We start from the raw sequence: 11,937 nt of genomic DNA, 5'->3' as shown, positions 1-11,937 counted from the left end.
CTACATGAGACCTAGAGTCTAAATAAGTAAACAAATAACTAAGTAAAAACAAAGGAAGGGAGAGACGGTAGAGGGCAGGTGGAAGATGTAGAGATTGGAAGCAAAAACGGAACCAAAACGAAGAATCCAACACAAACGTGCTTGTTTCAGCACTTTTACAAGGAAGCGCTTGACTAAGCGGGTCCCCAGCTCGGTCAGCAATTCACAGCACTTGAGGGACTAACAAGCCCCCAAAGGGATTTCCCCTCCGTCATCTTACGTGATCATCACAACCTAGAAAGGCAGAGCCTAGATATTCTGCGCCCCCTGGAACCAGACACCAAGAAGGCACATCGCAAAGCTAGTAACTGTGGTTGAACTCCCTTCCTGTCTATCTCCTCACTGGGCCCTGGTCCTGATGTTGAGCTCCAAAGACGCGCACACCTGCGCCTGAGCAGAATGAGCCAGCCAATGAAGAACCCGCATCCAAGGAGGAGGGACAGGGACGCTGCCAATGACGGAGCCCTCCCTGAGACAGATGTAGCTAATGGAGATCTCGTACTGCAGAGGGACGGTTGCTCGACCAATGAAAGGCTGGGACCGACCCGGCTGCAAGGCCAGCCGGCCAGTGGGACGCCAGGGCGGGGCGCGCAGTCGAGCGCCAACCGCGAGCAGGGATCCGCAGCGTGCAGCCCGGTCACCGCCCGCCATGGCCCGCGCTGCCCCGCTGCTCGCCATGCTGGCCACGCTTCTCACCGCCGCCGCTGCAGGCGGAGACGCCCCGCCCGGAAAAATCGGTGCGGGAAGGATGCGGTGGGGTGCTCACTGAGGAGGACGGGAGGGAAGAGGCTTTGTAGCCGACCAGGGGGGCAGGGGAGGACGGCTCGGGAGAGGAGCTGGATGCAGGAGACGCTAGGAGCCGGTGGGCGCGGAAGGAGAGTGCACAGGGGAGGTGCTGATGGGGAGGGTGGCGTGGTCACCGGGAGAGGACCACCTGGGAAGGAGGAGGCCCGGGCAGGACTAGCCACTGACAGCTGTCCGCATGGTCAGGGAGCATTTGCTTCTTGAGAAGCTCTCGGGTAACAAGACAGGAGCTGGGCGGTGGCGTTCGCAGGGGTCGGCTGAGGGCCCCGTGTGTGGCAGCAGGCTATGGCTGTGGCTCCTTCAGGACGCCAGGTCCTTTCCTGGGATGAGAAAGTTCCGTGTCTGGAGGTTTGGCAGGTTCCGCGGGCTCTTAAGAAGGCTTCCTAGAAGTAACATCTAACCAGAACTTCCGGTCTGTAGAAGGTAGTTCCTTCCGCGGGATAGAACAATAGCTTGCTGGGGGTGGATTTGCTGAGTGACAGAGTGAGGACTTTTTTTTCTTTCCCTCTCTGGCTTGCTAGACAAGCACTCTACTGCACAGCCCCGCAGCCCAGTATGGAGAACTCTTAATGGCAGTCATTTTTCTTTATTATCCATTTGTGTGGTTTTACCCCAACATTTTATTCCGAAGTTCTTCAGACATGCAGCAAAGTTGAAAGAATTTACAATCTCGTCCGTGTGCCCACCACCCACTCTGCTATTTGCTACTAACACTACTCACATTTTGGTGCATTTCAAAATAAATTGCAGGCATCAGGACACCTCACTAAATACACAATTGTGTAGTCACTCCCTGGTTCCATGTTTGTACACAACTTTTTTTCCCCTTTGTTTTGTTTTAACTCTGCATGACTCCAAGGTTCTCAAATCTCTTTGCACATGAATTCCCACAACCAGAAATGCTGAGTTCCTAGTTGTGGGAAGGGCAGAGTAAATAATTCCACTAGACTGCCTCCATGGACTCCAGTTGACAGGAGTGCCTTGGGACATCTGAGATAACACTGATTTGTCAGGGCCAGTACAGTGCTAAGGCTTAATTGTGTAAGAAATCTACAACAGACCGCAGAGGGTTAAGGCCGAGCGAAGCATACTGGAAATGGATTTGTGACTAAGAGTCCACGGAAGAGAGAATCCTGGGGGGCTCCAGTATTAAGAGGAGGCCTAATGGAGGTTGACTTGGAGCGGGCTTGGAAGGATAAGGAAGAGTTGGGCAGGCAGGGACCAGGGATGTGCAGTACTTTTTCTTGGGGAGAGGCAGCAAGGACTCGCCCCCAGTAGAACCAAATGGTGATTCCGTAGCTTGCAGACTACTTTCTTCCAGCTTGTCCCCAAGTCTTCCGGATCGATGACAGGCTGCCCTTTAGCTTTCCTGAAAGCCTTCATCCCCTTGGTGGTTTGGACTGGACTAGGAAGGAGGACAAAGTGCTTCCTGTTAAAGGTCACAGTCCTTGGGCTCCATCGGGATCCTATCTCAGTGCTTCTGAGTGGCCGGAGGACCCTTTCGAGTCCCCCTCGATGCCCTGCCCATGCTGTTCTTTCTCCTCTCACTGGCATGCAGGTTTTTCTCTAGGGTCCCGCTCAAGTGCTCTCTCTCTGCGAAGCCTGTATCTGTTGCTTCCTTCTCAGGACTCCCTGAAAGCCTGTTGTCCAGCTTGGTTATGGATTGTTTTAGCTGATTGTGCATGGGTCTCCACCCATTGGCTGCTTGGGCTCCTGGGAACCAACACCCTCCTGGGTTCGTCTCGGAGCCTTGGCACATCTTATAGGGCACAGAGCAGTGTCTGTTCTGTCTGTTCCATAAGCCTGCTCACAGTGATGTGCCATCTTCCTTATAGCCTGGGGGAGTGGGGGTTGAATGTGGCACCTCCAGACCTTGCAATGTCAATTTGTTTGGAGAAAATAGGTAGTTTGGGACTCTCCAGAGAAAGAGGAGGGGAAGAGAGCAGCGTGGTTGAGAAAAAAAGTGGAGGATATTCCTGGAAGTGATTCTTAAGTACTGAGAAAAAGGTGTTGGTTATTTCAACATGCAATAGATATCTCCTGGACTTGGTTATCTGCCAGGATCTGGGGACAGCGTAATCCTGCTTCCTCCCTGACCTCAAGCCATTTGAATATGGTGTGGCAAAGGCAGAGTGAGCTGCTGGAACATGCATGAGAAACAGACACCTGTCTCTCCTTAGAAGGTGTCTCTGGCAAGCTGTGCTAAAGACGGCCTGGGGATTTCTCCTGGGGACTGGAGAAGTCTTCATCTTCTTGCCTGGCTGGAGGGGAGTACTGGGCTGTCAGTGAGAGGAAAGCCGTGTTTCAGGTGTTGGACAGACAGAACTGCACATAAGACAATAGCCCAAGGGTTTCATAACTAGTTCACTCTCCTCCCTCAGCGATATTTGTTGACAACTATCTGTCTAGACAGAGATTCCTAGCAGCATCAGGTGGTAGGCTGGACTTCGACCAAAAGGCCTGTAAAGGGCCAGAGAGTAAATACTTTGGGTTTTACAGGCCATTTCAAGGTGTTTTCCTGCTGACAGTAAGTAGAAGAAGGGTGTGGCTTTGTGGGCGGATGTCGTCAGCACCAGGAGGCAGAGAGGGAGACTCACTTGAGCCCAGGAGTTCAAGGCTAGCCTAAGCAGCATGGTGAAACCCTATCTCAAAAAAGAAAAGAAAGGCCGGTCGGTGGTGGCGCACGCCTTTAATCCCAGTACTTGGGAGGCAGAGGCAGGTGGATCTCTGTGAGTTCGAGGCCAACCTGGGCTACAGAGTGAGTTCCAGGAAAGGCGCAAAGCTACACAGAGAAATCCTGTCTCAAAAAACCAAAAAGAAAAGAAAAAGAAAAAAGAAAAGAAAAGAAAGAAAGCCTGCTGTACATGGTGGCACATTCCTTTAATCCCAGCACTAGGGAGGCAGAGGCGGGCAGATCTCTATGAGTTCAAGTCCAGTCTGGTCTATAGAGGGAAGCCTTGTCTCAAAAAAAAAAAAAAAAGACAGACCAGTGCTATAAAACATCTAAAACAAGCCTATACTTGGATTCTGGCCTATGGGCTGTAGTTTGTTGATCCTGAATTGAGGAAAGGAATGTTTTCCAGCCCACCAATGGAAGTGCGTGGTCAGTAACTGCTTTCACCAGTTAATTTTTGAATAAGAAAAATGGAGGGTGTGATTCTTGAACATTGATTGATGTATAGAGGGGCTGCATGCCTGCCATGGCACTCGCGTGAAGATCAGGGGACAGCTTGCAGGAGTCAGTTCTCTCCTTCCACTACGTAGGTTCCAGGGATCAAACTCAGGTCAAGAAATAGGCTTGACATCGAGCCATCTAACTGGCCCAATTTATATATTCTCTCTTTGTCTCTGTCTCTCTCTGTCACACTGTGTGTGTGTGTGTGTGTGTGTGTGTGTGTGTGTGTGTGTGTGTGTCACTGTCTCTCTCTCTCTGTCTCTCTGTCTGTCTGTCTTTTGGTTTGGTTTTTCAGACAGGGTTTCTCTATGTAGCCCTGGCTGTCCCAGAGCTCTCTGTAGACAAGATTGGCCTCAAGCTGAGAGATCTGCTTGCCTTTGCCTCCCGAGAGCTTGGATCAAAGGTGTGCACCACCACCACCACCACCACCACCACCACCCGGCTCAGTTTATTCTCTTTTAAGAGCATTCTGAATGTTGAGATTCTTTCCTTCTCTCTTGCCACTAGGGTCTTTCTTTGTCTGATGAGGATGGCAGTAGGTGTGTTGGGTGGGGATTGAGAGGGCAGCCTTTGATTGTTAGGCTTAGAGCATCTGAAAACTCAGGCTGTGAATTCCCCCTTTGAAACTCCATAAGCCTGCCACGTACGTGCAGGTGCCAGCCGCCCCCGCTCTGCCCGGGGTAGCGCGTGAGTAACCAGCCTCTCTCCCGTTGTGCCTTCTCCCCTTCCCTGCTTTGTTTGCTGGGCTTGCTAACAGCCGTTATTGGAGCTGGGATCGGGGGCTCTGCTGTGGCCCATTTCCTTCAGCAACACTTTGGACCCCGGGTGCAAATTGTCGTCTATGAGAAAGGGGCTGTGGGTGGCCGCCTGGCCACCATCTCCGTCAACAAGCAGAACTACGAGAGCGGGGCAGCCTCCTTCCATTCCCTGAGCCTCCACATGCAGGACTTCGTCAAGCTGCTAGGTGAGTGTCCAGTGCTGGGGTCTAGTGCCCGGTGCCTGAGGCGCTTCCCAGACTCCCCCCGGTCCTTACGGTCAGATAGTCATTTAGCTCCATCTCCTCGTTTTACAGATGGAGCAGCTGAGACCAGTGAGGGGAAAGAACTTGCCTGAGGTACACAGTGAGTTAGTTGCAGAGCTGGGATTAGAACTGAGGTTTGACTCCCAGGCCAGTCTTTCCCTTTCAGTGTACTGCCTCTTAGTTATTGCAACCATATCAGTGTCCACATCCCGTTGCCCACCAGATCCTTGGTACTCCACTAGGTGGTATGTGGACAGTTCCTCAAACCCAGTCAGACTTCAGGATGAGAGACAGATCTCCCTGTAGAGAGGCTGGAGCTCAAATCATTAGTATCCTTCTGCTAACGTGGTAAAGTTAGCATCATCAAAGCCAGCATCATCTAAACTCCAAATACACTTGCCGTCTGCTGAAGAAGTTCTGGTTCTCAGAAGTGGTCCTGTAAGATCACATCTTGTAGATCTGCCAAGTGCATACATGCAGGCTCATTGGCTCCAGCAGGGTTTGCCAGAGCAGAAGGTTGAAATGCCCTCTCTGCCCACCCTCTCTGTACTTGGGATGAAAGAGAATGCCATGGAAGTCTACAGTGGACTGCCCAGGACGCAGGGTGTTGTATATGTTATGTCGGGGTAGAAGGAACTAAATCATGGCCATATACATATTCATGAGTGGAGTGTTCTTTGAGTTGCAGAATGCTGAGAAGCTAGAAGGAGCTAGTGTGAGTTCAGGGACCCAGATCAAAGCTAGCCCTGCCCTGTGAGCCCTTTAACATTCTGGAATGGTAGCATTTCCCTCCCTCTTGGCTGAGCAGATCCCTGTTGAAAGAAATACAAAATGGTACACTGTTTGCATTTTCTTGTTCACTGGGAAGGGCAAACGTTTTTCTCAGTGTATTCATTAGCACGCTACTTATAGACAAGAAGCACAAAGGTGCAAGATAGACAGACAGCTCCAGCCATGTGCGTCAGGAAGGCCCCCCGTGCAAAAAACTCAAGTACTGCTGGGCCTCCTGGGGGCCGTGAAGGGGAGCTGAGGGGCTGCTGGTCTCCGCAGGGCTGAGACAGCGGCGCGAGGTGGTGGGCAGGAGCGCCATCTTCGGCGGGGAGCACTTCGTGCTGGAGGAAACCGACTGGTACCTGCTGAACCTCTTCCGCCTCTGGTGGCACTACGGCATCAGCTTCCTGAGGCTGCAGATGTGGGTGGAGGAAGTCATGGAGAAGTTCATGAGGTAGGGCCGGGCGGAGCTGCAGAAGGACGGTAGGAGGCCAGAGAAGGTCTTAGGAAGGAGTTGATTGATTGGGAATGGTGAAAGAGGATTGAAGGGAGTAGACGCAAGGACCCTGAACGATTTGGTGCAGGCTTGGTGCAAGCCCCAGCCTGAGGAGTGTGTGGTTCAGGGCCCCCGGGCTTTCAGACCCTAATCTTTATTCCTTCCTCCCACTAAATTACTGAAGCATAGGTTGCAAACTCAGTCGCTTACAAAGGCTAAAATGGGGTTAAGTAAGCAAGGCTTCCTAGGTGGAAGAGAGCAGGGTTGTGGGGTGGGGTGGGGGAGGAGTAGCCTGAACAGTAAGGCCATCTGAGGGAGGCAGCAGCTGCAGCAGCACACTGTGGCCAGCCACCAGGGATCGTGTCATGAAATTTTCCAGCTTTTCGGTGTTTATCACCAATTGATTTTGTGACGCAACCAAATGAAACATTCATGTGGGCCATGTGCGGCCTGGGGGGTCACCCATTTGCAAGCTTCTGTCCTCACCTTGTCCCTCTAGGACAGTGGTTCTCAACCTTCCTAGTGTCGTGACCCTTTAATGCAGTTCCTCATGTTGTGGTGACCCTCCCCAGCCGTAAAGTTATTTTGTTGTTACTTCATAACTGTAATTTTGTTACTGTTGTGAATCATAATGTAAATATCCGATATGCAGGATAGCTGATAAAGGGTCCAAGGGGTCAAGGCCCACAGGTTGAGAACCCCTGCTCTAGAACAATTCTCTTAGCTCTTCTTTTCCCTTGGGTGCCGGGCCCTCCCTATCACCTCCAGATACAGAGGACACGTGGTCTGCACCCACTCTGTCCTCACATGCCAAGCAGCCAGGCACTCCTCTTCTGTAGGCCCCCTGCTTCCTGGATCCCTGAGCAGAGGCTGCCCCTCTGCCCCCATCACAGACTCTCCTCAGTGTCAGATGCCCAGGTGTGGTCCCATGGCACGCTTCTCTGCTTTCTCCCATTCTCCACTTCCTCCCCACTCTGTGATTAGCCCATACGAGGTGACACATCTCCGTTACGTTCTCCAGATGTCCCTCAAAGTTTCTGTACTCTTTCCTTTTAAACTTATTCCTTGATAGTTTTACACATGTATGGAATGCGTTCTGGTCACAGTCATCCCTCCTCCCTCTTACGCTCCTTCCACTCCCAACGAGGCCACTTCCCACCATCAAGTCTTCTGGGATTTTTTGTTAGTTTGTTTGTTGGTTGGTTGGTTTTTCGAGACAGGGTTTCTCTGTGTAGCTTTGCGCCTTTTCTGGAACTTGCTTTGGAGACCAGGCTGGCCTCGAACTCACAGAGATCCGCCTGCCTCTGTCTCCCGAGTGCTGGGATTAAAGGCGTGCGCCACCACCGCCCGGCTAGGTCTTCTGTTTTGATTTTGGTTGGCTTTGCCATCCACTGGGTTTAACCAGGGCTGCTCCTCCGGAGCGTGGGAACCTCGCCGTCGAAGACGATGACTTCCTCTTCTCCAGCAGCCCTTGCCTGTCTTAGCTTCCTTGGGTGAGACGGGGCCCCTTGAGCCCCTCACCACCTATGACTGAATGTTCATAGGGCTCCATCTTGTGCAGGCCCCATGCAGGCAAGTACAGTTGCTGTGAGTTTGGGAGTGCCACAGCCTTGCCGTGCCCATAACACTGTTGCACAACCCTTCTCCCCACCACCCAGCGCCCCCCACTCTCCTGCCTTTGTTTAACACAGAGCCTCACTGTGTAGTCCCAACTGGCCTCAAACTCACAATACCCCTGTGTCGCCATCCAGATTCCTGGGCTTGCACTACTTCCGTTATATACCCAGTCATACTCAGCCTCTTCTTCTTTCTGCTTTTCTCTCTTGTCGGTTTTAAGTAGCTCTGCCATGCTGACCATCTCCTGTTGTAGAAGTAAGTTCTACCAGTCTTCTTCCAGACCTGCATCCTTGTCTTCTTCCAGTCCACATCCCTGTCTTCTCCCAGACCTGCATCCCTGTCTTCTTCCAGTCCTGCATCCCTGTCTTCTTCCAGTCCACATCCCTGTCTTCTTCCAGACCTGCATCCCTGTCTTCTTCCAGTCCACATCCCTGTCATCTTCCAGACCCACATCCCTGTCTTCTTCCAGTCCACATCCCTGTCTTCTTCCAGAGCTGCATCCCTGTCTTCTTCCAGTCCACATCCCTGTCTTCTTCCAGTCCACATCCCTGTCATCTTCCAGACCCACATCCCTGTCTTCTTCCAGTCCACATCCCTGTCTTCTTCCAGTCCACATCCCTGTCTTCTTCCAGACCTGCATCCCTGTCTTCTTCGAGACCTGCATCCCTGTCTTCTTCCAGTCCCACATCTCTGTCTTCTTCCTGTCTTCTTCCAGTCCCACATCCCTGTCTTCTTCCAGTCCACATCCCTGTCCACCCTCTGGACACTGCTGTCTAGTGGCCCAGTTGAAAACCAGCCCAGAAAAGACAGCAGTTCAAAGACAAGCTAGTCCAGAATGTATCAGCAGGTAGTTCCCATCTGTGCTAGTTCTGGGGCCGGAAAGAATGATAGAGAGACCAGACAGGAGCTCTGAGCAAGTGCGAGTCTGCCAGATCAAGCCAGAGGGGAGGACAGTAGTGTGGTATGAGGCTATTGCCATTAGGCCCAGCTTGGTCATTGAAGCCAGGACAGACTAGAAGCTAGTTTAAAAAAAAAAAAAAAAAAAGCTGTTCATGTTCAGAGACATGTCAGTGCCGTGGGGGGGAAGTATGATGTAATTGGCATCTAGCCACACTAGGAAGCAAGGTACTTTGGGATCCTATTTTTCTTTTTCTCTGCACTGTCCCTGGCCACCAGTGAGGAGGTACAGACAAGCCCACTGTAGCCACAGAACAGGCCAAAGGGATAAAGTGGCAGGCCTAGAGGACCTCATGCTGAGTGGTCAGCCCCAAAGCCTTTCTGCACAAGACTCCAGTCCCACGTGTCTCCTAGGATCTACAAGTACCAGGCTCATGGCTATGCCTTCTCGGGCGTAGAAGAACTGCTCTACTCACTGGGGGAGACCACCTTTGTCAACATGACCCAGCGTTCGGTGGCCGAGTCCCTGCTCCAGGTGGGGGTCACACAGCGCTTTATTGATGATGTTGTCTCCGCTGTCCTACGGGCCAACTATGGCCAGTCAGCATCCATGCCAGCCTTTGCCGGTGAGTATACAGCCCTCAGCCTGCCCGTCCACCCTGCTCACATACTCAGAACAAGCCGGGCCCTCTGAAAACCTTGTTCTGGCTTATTACCACCACCCCATTCTTTCTTTTCTCTCTTTTTTTTTTAAATCACGTTGTATTTTATGTGTGTTGCCTGTGCTCATGGTTGGGAGGAGTCTTGTCTTGGCAGGAAGGCCCAAGATCTTTCCTACCTTCCCCAGGGGCCATGTCACTAGCTGGGGCTCAGGGCAACCTGTGGTCCGTGGAAGGGGGCAACAAGCTAGTTTGTTCCGGTTTGCTGAAGCTTGCCAAGGCCAGCGTGATCCATGCCACGGTGACCTCTGTGACCCTGCACACTACAGGTGAGTGAACGGAACAGGAGTTAGGCCCATCCGTTCCTAGCCAGCCCTCCTCCTTCCTCTTCTGTACCTCAACCCTAGTGGTTCCTGCTGAGAAGTATTTCTCAGAAAATCAGTGGAAGGCCCAGCAACACTAGAGGGCACTGTCGTGGTTCGTGTAGAAGCTAGGAAGCTTCCTTCAATGTTATCTGCTATTCCTTTGACCACTGAGAATTTGAGTGGCATCCTTGCCTCTCTGCCTGTCAGCAGCAGAACCAGAAGAAGGACTTAGGCCTTCTAATATCCAGACCAGTGCTCACCCAGCAGCAGCAGCAATATGGAAAGAAGGGACAGCCGAGCTGCCCCTGACACCAGACTCTCACTGCACCCCTGGGGCTGGGTCCCAAATGGAAGGGAGGTCAGTGGATAGAAGCCAAGGAATAAATGGACGTTTGTGTTCTCTCTCCTGCTAGAAGGGAAAGCCCTGTACCAAGTGGGGTATGAAAGTGACAAGGGTAACAGCTCTGACTTCTACGACATCGTGGTCATTGCCACGCCCCTGCACCTGGACAACAGCAGCCACAACCTCACCTTCGAAGGCTTCACTCCGCCCATTGATGACATTCAGGGCTCTTTCCAGCCCACCGTGGTCTCCCTGGTCCATGGCTACCTCAACTCTTCCTACTTCGGCTTCCCCGACCCTAAGCTTTTCCCCTTCGCCAACATACTCACCACAGATTTCCCCAGCTTCTTCTGCACTCTGGACAACATCTGTCCTGTCAACATCTCAGCCAGCTTCCGGCGGAAGCAGCCCCAGGAAGCAGCAGTATGGCGAGTGCAGTCCCCGAAGCCCCTCTTCCGGACTGAGCTGAAGACCCTCTTCCGGTCCTATTACTCAGTCCAGACAGCCGAGTGGCAGGCCCACCCCCTCTACGGCTCCCGCCGCAGCCCCCCCAAGTTCGCGCTCCATGACCAGCTCTTCTACCTCAACGCCTTGGAGTGGGCGGCTAGCTCCGTGGAGATGATGGCTGTAGCTGCTAAGAACGTGGCCTTATTGGCTTATAACCGCTGGTACCAGGACCTGGACAAGATTGACCAAAAGGACTTGATCCATAAGGTCAAGACTGAACTGTGAGGGTGTCCAGAGAGACTCCAGAAACTCTGTCCCACACTGAAGATGGAGCCCACCCCAGCAGCACAGGACCGCCTAAGCCACATTCGTGGGCTGCTCTGCTCTCTCTGCCCTGTGTATGGAGCAGATGTTCCCCCCGTGGGTCCAGGTGATTCACTATCTGCCTAAGGATCCTTAGAAGCTGCCTTTTTTGTTTTTTTGTTTTTGGGGGTTTTTTTTGGTTGGTTTTTTTTTTTTTTTTTTTTTTTTTTTTGGTGAGTTGTGGGGTTTTTTTTGTTTTTTTTGTTTTTTTGTTTTTTTGTTTTGTTTTGTTTTTGGAGGCAGGATTTCTCTGTGTAGCTTCGGCTGTCCTGGAACTCTCTCTGTAGACCAGGCTGGCCTCGAACTCACAGAGATTCGCCTGGCTCTGCCTCCTGAGTGCTGGGATTTAAGGCCTGTGCCACCACCACCCGGCAGCCTTTTTTTGTTTTTTAAGGGAGAGATTAAGAAAAGGGAAGGAAATTCAAGTCAGTATTTGGGGGTATTTTTTTGTTTTGTTTTTGGTTTTTTTTTTTTTTGTTTGTTTGCTTTTGTTTTTTGTTACGATTTTTCAAGAAGAAATAAAAATTCATCCTCCAAGCTACTTCCGACTTCATTTTCTCACTAGAAGCTCAGATGACGGTGAGAAGGAATATAAAGCAGAGAACTCAATTTTCTTTCGTTTCTGTCTTCCATTACCAACTCCCCAAATGCACAGCCTACAGGAAAACATTTACAACCAGCTATTTAACGAGAAACAAACATCAGAAAATGTAAGCATTTGGACGGGCCATTTGGTGTGGGTTCTAGTTCAGAACTTCTTTCGAGACCATCTCCACACCTCCCAGCAGCACTGCGTATGACTGTTACAACATTTACCCGAACACTGCCATCAGTAGAGCTCTGGGCTACCTGTCAATCAGGCAGGCAAAAAAAAATGGAAGCAAGCTGAGCTATAGGAAGAAAGGAAGCTTTTGACAGCCCCTGGAGGGATTGGCCGTTC

At 51.5% G+C, this 11,937-nt stretch overlaps 1 protein-coding gene across 1 annotated transcript; it reads left to right on the top strand.

The window, feature by feature from the left end:
• Positions 1-680: 680 nt before the first annotated feature.
• On the top strand, positions 681-11,096 carry Pcyox1l (prenylcysteine oxidase 1 like). Its single transcript, XM_059246150.1, has 6 exons — positions 681-776; positions 4,776-4,982; positions 6,090-6,264; positions 9,235-9,446; positions 9,668-9,808; positions 10,258-11,096. The coding sequence occupies exons 1-6, from the start codon at positions 689-691 to the stop codon at positions 10,917-10,919; spliced, it is 1,485 nt and encodes a 494-aa protein (XP_059102133.1). The 5' UTR covers positions 681-688; the 3' UTR covers positions 10,920-11,096.
• Positions 11,097-11,937: the final 841 nt, after the last annotated feature.

The sequence above is a fragment of the Peromyscus eremicus genome, chromosome 19 (assembly GCF_949786415.1).
Source record: "Peromyscus eremicus chromosome 19, PerEre_H2_v1, whole genome shotgun sequence".
NCBI lineage: Eukaryota > Metazoa > Chordata > Mammalia > Rodentia > Cricetidae > Peromyscus > Peromyscus eremicus.
Note: the sequence above shows the minus strand (reverse complement) of the source record. Positions and strands in the feature narration are given on the sequence as shown.

Coding starts and splice junctions, on each gene's coding strand:
- Pcyox1l (XM_059246150.1), top strand. CDS start 689: ATGGCCCGCGCTGCCCCGCTGCTCGCCATGCTGGCCACGCTTCTCACC. Junction 6,265..9,234: donor GTCATGGAGAAGTTCATGAG/GTAGGGCCGGGC, acceptor CGTGTCTCCTAG/GATCTACAAGTACCAGGCTC. Junction 9,447..9,667: donor ATCCATGCCAGCCTTTGCCG/GTGAGTATACAG, acceptor TACCTTCCCCAG/GGGCCATGTCACTAGCTGGG.